This window comes from Tiliqua scincoides, chromosome 1 (genome assembly GCF_035046505.1).
Source record: "Tiliqua scincoides isolate rTilSci1 chromosome 1, rTilSci1.hap2, whole genome shotgun sequence".
Lineage (NCBI taxonomy): Eukaryota > Metazoa > Chordata > Lepidosauria > Squamata > Scincidae > Tiliqua > Tiliqua scincoides.
Window position 1 is genome coordinate 281454529 of NC_089821.1, and position 15066 is coordinate 281469594.

The following is a 15066-nucleotide window of genomic DNA, read 5'->3' on the forward strand; positions in this document are numbered from 1 at the left end:
AGAAATACCTTCTTCCAATTAAGCATTTTGGGGAATGTTGCCCTTTTCCCCAATGTCATTTGCAGCTTGTTCCCTTTTTCTGCTACAGCTGTAGTTCCCAAACAGGGTGCCGTAGCAAACTAAAAGGGATGCTATGGGATTCTTTACAGGCACTGCGGGATATTTAAAGGAAAACATAGCAAGGAGCATTGTGAAAAAATTACGATCAGCTTAGGGCCAAGGCAAAAAGAGTACCGCAGATACCCGCCTATAAGTCGACCCCACAGATAAGTCAAGGGCAGGTTTTGAGCCAACAATCATGGAATTCTCTATGACCCTCCGATAAGTTGGGGGTTAAACTTAGAGGGGTGTCTGACTATAGTTTTGTCTGATTTTACCCCAGGCCAGATCCTGAAAAATAACCTACCACTAATTGTTACTTAAGAACTGTAGTCTCTAATTTATTAAAAACATAGTAAAAGATCATAAGATACATTTTTATTCTTTTTAAATTCTGGTCCTCACCACCTTTTTGTAAACACTATCAGAGTAAGTGCACTGTAAACAACATACCAGTAAATCAGTGGTTCCCAACCTGGTATTCATGTACTCCCAGGGACACTCAACAGGACCTTTAGGGGTACTTGAAAAAGAATGGAAAAATGGTAGAAAAAGGCAGGTCATGCTCCAGAATGCCTTGCAAGGACCAGCAAGGCAGGAAGGGAGGTAGCTAGTTGGCTCTGAAAGCCCCACCAACAGCTAGTTTTTGGTCATCAATTCATCTATGAACCAGTGATTGAAAACCAGCACAGTAAAAAAGCTGAAACATAATATGTAAAGTGATCAATCACCCAGAATTTCTAAGCACACTTCTGGTGCAAAACAGTGCAAAGGCAGAGTCTTCTGTTCCTCAAACAGATAAAAAGAGAAAACACTGTGATGAATACATGAAGTCTGGGTTTTCATAGAGAAGAGATGAGGGCTTGTATTATTACAAACATTTTGCTAATATGAAGGGTACAATTTATTATTGCCAAGGGATATGCAAGTGAAAAAGGTTGGCAACCACTGCAGGAGAACCATGAATCAAATCCACATTTAAGGTGCCTGGTGTGTTAAGCCAGAAGCTCTACATACAACATACAACCCATAACACATAACTGAGAACGTGCAATTCAATTCACAACAGAGAGATGCAGCTGCATATATTTGCAATCCTTTTTACTCAGAAGTAGACCTACTGCTTTCCATGGGTGTTATTCTTAAGTAATGCTGCATTGAACTGTAGCCTGGGAATTGTTGCTTCAAATGGAAAGGGGATCCCATCCTAGTTTTGAAAAAAAAGACCTCTGCCAAATGCAAAGCCTTTGCAAAAGGGAATTGGGTTGCAGCAGCAAAAGGGAACGGAGGGGAATAACAGGTTAATTTTGGCTGAAACGTCCTAGGAAAGTAACTATAGCAACTAACCAGCTGCCTGCCTAAGCTTAGTGGAGAAAGAACCTGTTCAGAGTTGAAAGGCTCTGCCCTCTGATTGACCCGGAGACAAGGCGAAGTGAGAATTGGAGCTTGGGTATCTATGGTAAGTTTGGGAACCACTGTGCTACAACTTAATTTTTTATTTTCTTTATTGTGTTTATTGGGCAGGAGATCTGGTGTAGAGGGTAGAGCCTCCATTTGCCTGAAGATAATATCCACAAGGTCGCCAGTTTGAGGCCACCGGCACCGTGCAATCTTGAAGCAGCTGACAAGCTGAGCCGAGTTATTCCATCTGCTCTGAGCGTGGGAGGATGGAGGCCAGAATGTGAAACCAGATCAAGAAAGAAACATCTTGAATGTTGTGGTTCTTGAAAGATAGAACCTTCTTTCAATTGTAAAAATCCCTATGGGGATTTAAATCACCTGCCTATGTAAACCGCCTTGAATAAAGTCTTGAACAAAGACCAAGGTATATAAATACCTGTATTATTATTATTTTTCCATATTCTCCCATTTATCATATGGACAATCAGAGCCAATCAGGGATCATGCAATGAACTGGATGATGTCAGACATTATGTAGCTAGGTTTGGCATTCTGACAAACAAACCCAATTCAGAAAGCACTGCCCTCATTCTGAACAGTTTTGCCCCCATCGAATGGGACAGCAGAAAAACACCATGTGGGCACTTTAACACTGCCCACAGTGTTTGCAAAAAGCATGTCCTTTCCCTCCAGATCAGCTGGGTACAAATTCTGAAACATAACTTACCATATCTGTAGCTTGATCTTCTTTCCTTGCAATTCAACTGTTTTGATCTTGAAATCTATCCCTAAGAAACAGAAAACAAAGTAGAAATGAGTTACATTTCTATCTCACTCAGTGTTCAGGGAGCTGAGTGGTGGTCACCCTAAGGTAGATTAAGCCAAAAGATAACCAACTGTCCCAAGGTCCTCATCTAGCAAGCTTCATGACTGAGAAGAGACTGGAATGCAACTCTCCCTGCTCCTAGCGCAACACTCTAATCACTACACCACTGGGATCAGTGAGCTCTCCTTGCTTCCTTCTCTTCACTTGTTGGTCTTAAGGGAAGTCTCAATGCACAAACCAATTGGAAAGAGGTTCACTCATGCATTCTGAAAAGACTATGTGGCCAGTTAGACACATCATGTTATATGTATGCAATCTTCATCCTTTAGGCCCAAAAAGAATAGTCACTCACTTGTGCCCACTGACTGAGCATCCAAGTCCATCTGGCTTGGATGGAGGGTGGGATACAATCAGATGGAACCTTGATTTTATCAAATCTAAGTTACTCAAGGTCAAACCCAAAGGTGCCTGGGTGTCTCCCAACTTGGTTCCCTCAGAGTTCATCTAGGGCCCCTCCCAAGTCAAGGAAAGGTGTAATGGAGTCTAGACAGCCAACATCTAACTAAGTACCGAGTGATAAAGGTGTTGGGAATTTTGCTTGAAAGTTTGCTAAAAGTCCACATTTGGGCTCTTGCATCTCCCAAGCCAGCTGTGTAAGCCTGTATGCATGCTCTCTTCCTCTTTTTATTTTTCATAAACTTTCTGTGATTGAATTCAGAGTTTTGCCTTAGTCTTCCTGAACCACTGGACACATGCTACATAATATGTTTTCAGGAATTCTCCATCTAACTGAGGACAGTCTCTCACTGCTTGGCTCTGGCCCCACGGTGAAAGAAGAGTCAACTGTTTTGGCCCTTGGCAAAACAGCATATCTGGGAGAATGAGGCATCAGGACAGTCCCAACTACTACTGATCACTACAACCACACTGATTGCATGACCAGGAAAAGCAGCCTATCTTTCGAAGGAGAACCTCAGAAAATCCATCATAAGACTTACACAGTTATGGGTAAAGCCCAATAGCTTGCCTATACACACCTTCAATCAAGTACCAACTTCTGCAAGACTGGTTCTGCAAGTTCTAATACCCAGCCACTGTCACTTCACATTGGTAGTAAGTATGACGGAAACTTACTCTGCAATACCTACAACCACCACCTTTGCAAAGCTTGCACTTTCAAGAACCACAGAGCAGGAAAAGAACGTATTCTGTTCTTATGAAGTAGTGATACTGCTGCCATGTTTCAGTGATGTATTCTGTTTTTCCAAGTTAAATCAGCCCTACATCTGTTTTTAAGGAAGAGAGAATTAAATGAAAATGTGTCCCACAATTGTGGAAAAGGAATGATTAGAAAAGGTACCAAAAATTAATATACTGCAGCCCTAGAAAAATGGTTAAAGGGGAAACCAAAAGTGATCAAAGCCTTTCACATGAGGGAAATGCAACCTTCAATGTTTTTCATATCAGAAAAACAGCATGATTAAGTGGGGGCATGGTGTGGAGCAGGGATGTCCAGTTTTTGGCAGGAGGGACACATCATCTCTCTGACACTGTGTTGGGGGCCAGGGGGGAAGAATTAATTTACATTTAAAATTTGAATAAATTTACATAAATTTACATAAATGAATATACTAGAGGTGGAACTTATATGAATGAATGAAGGTCTTGCAGTAGCTCAAGGCCTATAAAAGGCCTTGCACAAAGCAAGGTTGGCCTTTCCTTTGCTGCCGCTACTGCATCACAGACGTGAAACAGCAAGTAGTAGACGGAGCCCTCATCCCATAGCTCATGCGAGAGGTCAAACAGTTGCCCTCATGCTGAGAGCAGCTGTGTTGGGCCAGTGCAGGCTCCAACAAATCTCCGGAGGGCCAGAGGCTCATTGGAGACTGGGGGCTCCCTGAGGGCCGCATTGAGAGGCCTCGAGGGCCTCATGTGGCCCCAGGGCCAGGGTTTGGGCACCCCTGGTGTGGAGGAAGGGGAGAGAAGGGTTTTCTCTTAAGAAGAGTCACCCACTGGAATTGACTAGCAGTAGATTCAGGAAAGACAGAAAAGTATTTTCTGAGGCAATGCATAATTCATCTATGGAATTTGCTGTCACAAGATGTGGTGATAGCCAATAGCTGAGATGGCCTGAAAAAAATTAGACAAATTCATGAAGGAGGATAGGTCCATCAATGGTTACTAGCTATATTAACTACACCAGACCTCCAGGTTCAGAGGCAGTGTCCCTCAAAATACCAGAAGTTGGACAGCACAACATACGAGAGTGCATTCACACTACTGCCTTCAAACCCTTGCCAAACTGCTAAATCCAGTACATCAGATACAGCTTAGTAGTTGGCAACCTTCAGTCTCGAAAGACTATGGTATAAGCCTACAGCACCCGGTATTCCCAGGCGGTCTCCCATCCAAGTACTAACCAGGCCTGACCCTGCTTAGCTTCCAAGATCAGACGAGATCAGGCACGTACAGGATAACAGTTGCTGTCAGATACAGCTGGGCACTTCTGATTCTTGTCTGAATCCCATACAGATGTTCCAAGAGGCAGCTCTGAACGTAACAGGCAGCAAGGGAGAATATGCAGAGTTTAAATGACTCAGTTCAGATCAACATGTCAACAAGGGTGACATCTTGGGAAATAACTGAAATGTGAATTTGGCTAATATAAGGAAGAAGCATCAATAGGATGAGCAGGACCAAACAGCAGATTAAAAATATTCATATCAATAAAAACCAAAATCAGGGACCATCTTTACATTGGAATTAATACATTAAAACTTACTGTTCTTCTCTAATCCATAAAACAAGCAATACCTACTGTCACAATATGTCCCCAAACCAAAGTAATTTCAAATCAGAGAACATATGAGCAGTGCAGACAAAATTTGTTCATTGCATACTACCATTGTGCTGATATTAAAACATAGTGCAAATGAACTGTGGGCAGTCTCTTAATCACAGTTAAGAAATCATGGGTGGCCCCAAATCTCCTGACACAGCATGCAAAATGCTGCCTTCCCCATACCTGATTATGTACCAGCCTCTAATCCTCCCAAACTCCAATGCTCTAGCTCAGCACTCTTCTTCACTGCATATTTCCTTTTTCTCTGTCCCCTTTCCTTTTTCAATCCAGGGAGTAGGAGCAAAGGCAAACTGGGACACAGAGATTGGCGAACCCCACCTGTCTGCTATCTGAGGTGACCAGCTGACCACAGGGATAGACTGACCCTGGACCGAAAGCATCACACACTCTCTCACCAGCTTTGAATGTTGTTCTTAGGCAATATCAGCTAATCAGCTTAAAACTCTGGCTAAGAACTAACGCTGGTTCACAAAGCAAAACTTAAACTGCAGTTATGGCTTGTGTCAGGATTACCAACGGGACATCCACTATAAGTATTGGGAGAGTTAGAACAGACAAAAGAAAATATTTCTTTAACTAGCATGTTTCATGTCTGTGAAACTCCTTGCCACAGGATGTGGTGACGGTATCTCACAGATGCCTTTAAGCAAGCAAGCTCCTGATTGGACAGATTTCTGGAGGCAATGTCCATCCCGGGTTATAAATCATGACAGGTATATACAGGCTCCTGATTTTAGAAGATTACCTCAGAATACCAGATGCAGAGCTAGCTGCATTTGTCATCTGACCCTGTAGAGCAATCCACTCTTAATGTGCATTATGTCCTTAACACACTCAACTTCTAAACTTCTGATTAAAGTGATATCAGTAACTGCAATAGATATATGTAAGACTTAAACTTCTAATTTAAAACCTAGTGAGGAAACTCATATGTTAGTTGCACATACCACATCTGGTATATCTTCTCTGTCCCACATCCTAGCCAGTTACAGTGAATTAACGCTGACGGGGCTACAATCCTATCCACACTTTCCAGGGAGCAAGCCCCATTGATAGAATGGGACGTTACTTCTGAGTAGACACGCCTAGGATTGGGCTCTAAGAGAAAGAGCAGGACCACCATACATTCGTATGAAAGCAAGACTGAGCAAATTGCAGGAGAGAACATGATGGGGTGAATGACTCCTATACTGTACTAACTGACAACTGATTAAAACAAGATAGTCACGACAACTGGTAATTAAGTTTTTGCTTCACTGATGCACTGCAACATGGAAGCCAATTGTAGACAAACTGGCAACTCTGTAACACCATTACAGACAAAGCAGTCCTGAGCCTTCCTAAAGCGGATCTTCTGCATGGATAACACCACACAAAAGAGCACCTCGCCATTGTAAAGCATGGCAAAAACAGAAATCATATGTTCTTATTACAGTCTTGGATGTCTCTTAAAGGATACCACAGCTCCCAGGACTACAGAGAGGAAGTGGGCAGCAGGTAAGTGCAGTCAAAGAATTCTGGCCTGGAAAAGTAAGGAGGAGAAAAACTGGCCAGCTTTTAACATAGTACAAAAACTAAGGTATTCAGAGAGGATGCCTCTACCAAGAAACAGATCAGTCCTAGTAAGCAGTTCTGAAGATGGTATTCAAGTGGAAACACTGAAGATGATCAGATTATGGTATTGCTCTCAAGTAGTTCAATTTTTTAGCCAACATCTAAAAAGCACTTGATACTTTTTCATTCTTGACACCGAATACAAAATAAGTGTGCCACTTCAGTCCTGGCACATACAGCAATAATGTACATGCAACTTTCCTAAATAGTGCTAAACAAATACAAGTTGAACAGTTGTAGGCTCAATTGGGCAGGAGTAGATAACTGGCCAATTCTAGATTGACCACCCAGCGTCTGCAGTATGCAGAGAGTTCTGCAACGAATGCTATATGAGTTTGGTAAGAACCAGAAAACATTATGTTTGAAAGCAAATACACTCACTCAGAATTACTTTACGTATTAATGATGCCTTCACTGTTATGAGATCCTGAATATGCATTCTTGTTTTGTAAATTGATAACAGTGGTGGTTGGTGGGAACTCTAGTATCGTATATCATGTAAGAATGATTAGACAACAGATGTAGAAGTCAGTCAAATCTAAAAATGAGTTGAGTTTTTAAAAATTTCAGTTAATAGATCATTCTAAAAAGATAAAAGCAGACAACATTTGTACCATGAGAGGGCCCAAACAACAAACAATAAAGAAACAATTCTAAGTTTTCCAATTTCCCAACAAGATCCAAGGAATTTATAATCCTTCAATTCATTTTTATTCAGCTAGTTTAAGATAATTCATGTATTAAACAGAAATGCTTAATGGAAGGAAAAGGGACAGAACCTCCTAGTCCTTCCGCAACCTTGACCACCACACAAAGAAGTTGACCAAAAACCACTCCATGCTTTACCCCTCTCAATGATTAATGAGTTGGCAAGGAGATGGGGTAGTGACTTGTGCCATCCAAAACCCACAGTATCATTCATCATTCATCCCACTAGCATGGACAGAACACAGAGAAGATAGCTGTTCTAAACCTGATGCTTGCTGATAGCTCCAGGCCTAAAGCACAACAGATATTTCAGACACTCTGGGAAATTTCAGGCATTCTGGGAAACTTCTCCTTACTATCCTGATATAGCTAGCTTGGCACAAACAATGACTAAGAATTCAAGTATATGCAGTTTTCTAACAAAACATACTTAAAGGAACAGAGAGAGTGTTCCATCCAAGTTAGTACAAAAGCTGTTTTCTTTTTTAATTCCTCATATTTAAAATAATTACATCAAACACACAGTGCTTTTCAGGAAACAGAAAATACTTGATGTACACATGGGGAAGTTCATTTAAAATAGTCTTTGAGTGATTTACACTGTGATTAAATTCAGTTCATAATTATTTTTTCTGCAAGAGTTATGGAATTACACAGAATTTATACTACTGCTACATCAAAACATCAACAGAAATTCCAACACATGCAAGTCATAGACTATCCATAGCTGCAACTGTGTTCATCTTGCATCCACTTCAGGTATACATTTCCACTGTAATATGGTTCCTTCAACAGCACCTCACTGCTAAAGAACAAATGCAATGAAATAAGCTGGCCCAATCACCTCCTTCAGCTGAAACCCAACTACATGAACTGATTCAAGCCAGCAAACCAAGGTCTTTTAATGCAGCTATACAAAAAGCCAATAGATTATTCCACAACAGTATCAAATCTTAATAACTCATTCTAGACACAGTAATGCATAATAATAGCTTTTGAAGAACTTCTGAGTGATGAAACGGAAGTGGCAGCCTCAGTTCTACAGGAGGTCCTCACTATCTGCATCACTGTTAATTGATTCCCTGGAGTTACAAGTGTAATTCATAGAAGAAAAATTGTACAAATTTCCCACACTTACCAGGATCCTTGAATAGAATGGCTATCTCCCATGCTTCCAATGAAAGAAGCAGTAGCAATCGAAACAGCTCATAAGAACATAAGAAGAGCCCCACTGGATCAGGCCATAGGCCCATCTAGTCCAGCTTCCTGTATCTCACAGTGGCCCACCAAATGCCCCAGGGAGCACACCAGATAACAAGAGACCTCATCGTGGTGCCCTCCCTTGCATTTGGCATTCTGACATAACCCATTTCTAAAATCAGGAGGTTGCGCATACACATCATGGCTTGTACCCCGTAATGAATTTTTCCTCCAGAAACTTGTCCAATCGCCTTTTAAAGGCGTCCAGGCTAGACGCCAGCACCACATCCTGTGGCAAGGAGTTCCACAGACCAACCACACGCTGAGTAAAGAAATAACTTCTTTTGTGTTCTAACTCTCCCAACACTCAATTTTAGTGGATGTCCCCTGGTTCTGGTGTTATGTGAGAGTGTAAAGAGCATCTCCCTACCCACTCTGTCCATCCCCTGCATAATTTTGTATGTCTCAATCATGTCCCCCCTCAAGCGTCTCTTTTCTAGGCTGAAGAGGCCCAAACGCAGTAGCCTTTCCTCGTAAGGAAGGTGCCCCAGTTCCGTAATCATCTTAGTCACTCTCTTTTGCACCTTTTCCATTTCCACTTTGTCTTTTTTGAGATACGGTGACCAGAACTGGATACAATACTCCAGATGTGGCCTTACCATCGATTTGTACAACGGCATTATAATATTAGCTGTTTTGTTCTCAATACCCTTCCTAATGATCCCAAGCATAGAATTGGCCTTCTTCACTGCCGCTGCACATTGGGTCGACACTTTCATCGAGGTGTCCGCCACCACCCCAAGATCTCTCTCCTGATCTGTCTCAGACAACTCAGAACCCATCAGCCTATATCTAAAGTTTTGATTTTTTGCCCCAATGTGCATGACTTTACACTTACTGACATTGAAGCGCATCTGCCATTTTGCTGCCCATTCTGCCAGTCTGGAGAGATCCTTCTGGAGCTCCTCACAATCACTTCTGGTCTTCACCACTCGGAAAAGTTTGGTGTCGTCTGCAAACTTTGCCACCTCACTGCTCAACCCTGTCTCCAGGTCATTTATGAAAAGCACCGGTCCCAGGACAGATCCTTGGGGCACACCGCTTTTCACCTCTCTCCATTTTGAAAATTGCCCATTGACACCCACTCTCTGCTTCCTGGCCTCCAACCAGTTCTCAATCCATGAGAGGACCTGTCCTCTAATTCCCTGACTGTGGAGTTTTTTGACTGGACACCTTCTGAAAGTCCAGATATATAATGTCCACAGGTTCTCCCACATCCACATGCCTGTTGACCTTTTCAAAGAATTCTATAAGGTTCGTGAGGCAAGACTTACCTACAGAAGCCATGCTGTACAAGGTACACAAAGTCAAGGTACACAAAGTCAAGGTACACAAAGTCAGCTCACGAACAAACTGAATGGTTTTGCATTACCAGCACAGTACTGTTGCAACACCTCCATTGCAAAGGTAATGGAAATGCTGGATTCATGCTGGTGGGGGAAGAGAACTAGCCCACATGAGTTGAGCTGAGACTTTAAAACAGGCAAGAGACTCAGGGCTGCAACCAGCTCTCCCTGGAAAGGAAAGTTGGTTAGCCCAGAGAAGAAGCCTGTGTGAAAGGAGGAGGACTTGAGTGAATTCTGAGGCTCTCTGTCCCGCTTGCCTTCCCTTGCCACAACAGAGACCTAGGCTGGATCTGACAAAAGCGCTCCCTGGTGGACCTTCAGAAAAGGTCCACTGCTGTTCCCTCCCTCTCCATTTAAACCTTGCTTCCATGAGTGAATGAGTTTAACAACCCCCACATCATGCATCACCTACAAAAATGTATTTCTTAAAAGTTTTAGAAGCGGCTCCCAAACTTTTTAGCACCAGGACCCACTTTGTAAAATGACACTTGATTTTGAAACCGCACACAGCAGTTGGGCCAGCCAAACAGAGCCTCTTACTGGCCTTTGTAATGTCACATTGCAATTTCGCTATTGGTTGGTAGGTGGCCTGTGATGCCCCGCCAACCAAGTGCCTCATGATGCCCCAGGGCATCGCGATGCACACCTTTGAAATCCCTGTTCAATCAGGACAAATCTAGCTTACTAGACTAAAAAAAGAATTTCCAGTTGCTCAAGCCTCTGTTTTTATCCTTTTTACTACGGTGGGAGGCCTACCTCCTGAGCTCCATGTTCATCAGATCAGGACAATTCTGGTGGCCTTGTGTTCCTCTCCTGGCCTCTCCTCTCCAGATCCTGGCCTTTACTAGAAGCAGAGGCACACTCACTTAATCATGAGTAAACATGCAATGTGGCTCAGTTTCATTTTCCATAGGTCTCAACACATTTTCCTTGTCAGCTTGGAGGGAAGGAGACTTTCTTCTCAAGCGATTATTGGCTCCTGCATTCATCAGATCAGGATCATTCTGGTGGCGTTGCATTTCTCTCAGCCTGCCCTTGAAGCAGACTGAGGCAAAGTTTCCTACTTGCAATAAACATGCCATATGCAGCTTAGTTCCATAGGGCTTAATACTTTTGTTTGTCAGCGTTCAGCTTGTCAGTTTCATAAAACACCCACAATCCGTTTGTGACCTACTGGTGGGTCATTACCCACAGTTTGAGAAATACTGGGCTTTAGAATAACAATAGTTTAACTGGGGGGGGGGGGAACCCATACTCATTTATACACTGCTCAAAACAATAAAGGGAACACTTAAACAACACATCCGAGATCTGAATGAACGAAATATGCCTATTAAATACTTTGTTCCTGACATAATTGAATGTGCTGACAACAAAATCACACAACAACCATCAATGGAAATCACATTTATCAACCCATGGAGGTCTGGGTTTGGTGTCATACTCAAAATTGAAGTGGAAAAACACACTACAGGCTGATCCAACTTCGATGTAATGTTCATAAAGCAAGTCAAAATGAGGCTCAGTAGTGTGTGCGGCCTCCACGTGCCTGTATGACCTCCCTACAACGCCTGGGCATGCTCCTGATGAGGTGGCGGATAGTCTCCTGAGGGATCGCCTCCCAGACCTGGACTAAAGCATCCGCCAACTCCTGGACAGTCTGTGGTGCAACGTGGCGCTGGTGGATGGAGCGAGACATGATGTCCCAGATGTGCTCAATTGGATTCAGGTCTGGGGAACGGTCGGGCCAGTCCATAGCATCAATGCCTTCATCTTGCAGGAACTGCTGACACACTCCAGCCACATGAGGTCTAGCATTGTCCTGCATTAGGAGGAACCCTGGGCCAACCGCGCCAGCATATGGTCTCACGAGGGGTCTGAGGATCTCATCTCGGTACCTAATGGCAGTCAGGCTACCTCTGGCAAGCACATGGAGGGCTGTGCGGCCCCCCAAAGAAATGCCACCCCACACCATTACTGACCCACTGCCAAACCAGTCATGCTGGAGGATGTTGCAGGCAGCAGAACATTCTCCCTGCCGTCTCCAGACTCTGTCACGTCTGTCACATTTGCTCAGTGTGAACCTGCTTTCATCTGTGAAGAGCACAGGGCGCCAGTGGCACGGTTGCCAATCTTGGTGTTCTCTGGCAAATACCAATCGTCTTGCACGGTGTCCGGCTGTCAGCACAACCCCCACCTGTGGACGTCGGGCCCTCATACCACCCTCATAGAGTCTGTTTCTGACTGTTTGAGCAGACACATGCACATTTGTGGCCTGCTGGAGGTCATTTTGCAGGGCTCTGGCAGTGCTCCTCCTGTTCCTCCTGGCACGAAGGCGGAGGTAGCGGTCCTGATGCTGGGTTGTTGCCCTCCTACGGCCTCCTCCACGTCTCCTGGTGTACTGGCCTGTCTCCTGGTAGCACCTCCATGCTCTGGACACTACACTGACAGACACAGCAAACCTTCTTGCCACAGCTCGCATTGATGTGCCATCCTGGATGAGCTGCACTACCTGAGCCACTTGTGTGGGTTGCAGACTCCGCCTCATGCTGCCACTAGAGTGACAGCACCACCAGCATTCAAAGGTCACCCAAACATCAGCCAGAAAGCATAGGGACTGCGAAGTGGTCTGTGGTCACCACCTGCAGAACCACTCCTTTATTGGGGGTGTCTTGTTACTTGCCTATGATTTCCACCTGTTGTCTACTCCATTTGTGCAACAGCATGTGAACTTGATTGTCAATCTGTGTGGCTTCCTAGGTGGACAGTTTGATTTCACAGAAGTGTGATTGACTTGGAGTGACATTGTGTTGTTTAAGTGTTCCCTTTATTGTTTTGAGCAGTGTATTTAAAAAGTACTGAGAGGTTCTCAAATCTTCCAGTCCCAATCAGAGCCTATCTCATTATTTATCATGGGAGAAAAGTCCCCACTAACCATGGATAAATATCCAGGTCCATTTTTTGATCCCCATTACCCCGAATAATGAGGAACCCCTATACTTTTTTGTCACTTTCAGAAAGCATTACAAGGAAAGGAAACATATGTAATCAATGTGGGAAACATGTTCCAGGATCCTATAGGCCTTCAGATGCAAGAATAGTTGCTTCCAAGTCCACCACTACAGTTAATATTGACAGCCCAGATTTAATGTCATAACTATGATGAGCCACTTTGGAGTCCAGGACCACCATCACTTTGCCCCAACTGCTAAAGCTGGAATCTTGTGTGCAGTGATGTGTAGGATAGAGAAGTGTAAAGGAGGCAGGGAATGCTGTTCCTGCCCAGTACTGGTGTATTACACTCTTCCCCATATGCACTTCTGGCAACTCAGCTAGCAACTGAAAGTTGGGATGCAAGAACATAACTTATGCTGAGGTAGCAAGTGCCACCTCCACCCCTGCAGTCGCTGCCCTCCCAGTTGGCTGCTCTTTGCTTTCTCTTTATGAAGGGCAGTGGAAGGAAAGCAAAGAGCAGCCAGCTGGATTGCTCTTTGCGGTGGCTCCATTCCCACAGCAGAGGGCAGCGACTGTGGAGACAGTGCTACCACAGCCTTGCCACCGACCACCACTGGATAGCTCCACACCCTCTCCTCTTCAGGATGGTGGTGGCCACTCCCAACTCAGCTGGAAACTGGTGAGTCTTGCAGGGTACGCCAGGATGGAGCATAGGTGCCAGGACTTGAGCACCCGTAGGGACTCCCAGAACCAAACCCCCAGGGATACAGAGGGCCCACTGTACTTTGTGAACTCCCAAGATTTGCAGCAGTTGGAAATCAGACCGAGACGAAGACAGAGAGTGCAAAAAAGCTTCCTAATGAGATCAAGAGAGCCTGGATTCCTAAAGAAGCTGCATAATGCATAGGAACACTCACTCTTTCCTGCCCAGAAACCGGGTGGGGCAAGGCAGGAGAATGGCTTACTTTCACTATGAGTAGTACAATGAAGTAAAATGAAAAACTGAAAGTGAGGATTAAAAACAGAAGAAACAAGAAAATAGAGCCAAGAGGACTGGAAGCTGAATGACTGCTACAACTTAACAGTGTGATCCAGAATATATTTATTATGAAATGGAATTTATTATGAATTTATTATGAAATGAAGTGGAGCAGTGGTTGTCCTAGCCACTGTGCTGCCTGGGAGCATGCCTGGAGGTGCTGCTCCCCCCACAAGGCCTTAGGATATCATGTCCGGTTTTCAGTCAAAAACTGGAAGTGACATTTTAAAGGCCCTCTGCAGGCCTTCTCAGAGTCAGGGAGGCCATGCGCAGTCTCTCTGGTCCTCAGAATGCCTCTGGGGGAGGCAGTGGGTAGAGTCATTGCTCCCCTAGCCGTGCCACCTGGGAGCACTTGCAAATGTGCCCCCCCCCGTACAGCACTGAAGTGGAGCCAATGGTACATTCTCTAAGAGAGATGAAACATTAAATAAAGCCTGCTGCAGACAAAGCATCTTCAGTGGCCCCCAAGAAGCCGAGGCAGCGGCTATGTATAAAAAAACAGGAAAAAAAATTGGTCACACACAAAGGAATTGACTACCTCAGTCTTAATAGGTAGAAGTGAATGATTTGGAGTTTGGGAACTACAAAATTTTGCTCTTGTACTCCTCTTGCAGACTTACAAGCTGCCTTGGGAGCGCTTTGGGATCAAAAGATTTAAAATTAAGACCTAAAAATATTGAGGTGTGGCATTATTAAAACATTAGTCTTTTAACAATACAGCCCAATACCCAAAGTCAGGTGTGTCCAAACTTTTTGGCAGGAGGGCCACATCATGTCTGACACTCTGTTGGGAGCCGGGGGGGGGGGGGGAAGGAATTAATTTACATTTCAAATTTGAATAAATTTACATAAATCAATATATTAGAGATGGAACTTATATGAATGAATGAAGGCCCAAGGCCCATAGCTCAAGGCCCATAAAAGGCCTTGCACAAAGCAAGGCCAGACTTTGCTT

At 44.0% G+C, this 15066-nt stretch overlaps 1 protein-coding gene and 1 pseudogene across 1 annotated transcript in view; both read right to left on the reverse strand.

Moving 5' to 3' along the window:
* RAB10 (RAB10, member RAS oncogene family) overlaps positions 1 to 15066 on the reverse strand; it is a 49195-nt gene that overhangs the window by 28630 nt on the left and 5499 nt on the right. The window contains exon 2 of the mRNA XM_066626758.1: positions 2228 to 2288. Coding sequence (XP_066482855.1) covers positions 2228 to 2288 — 61 coding nt within the window. The remainder of the gene's footprint in view (positions 1 to 2227; positions 2289 to 15066) is intronic.
* On the reverse strand, positions 4698 to 4817 carry LOC136638227 (5S ribosomal RNA; annotated as a pseudogene).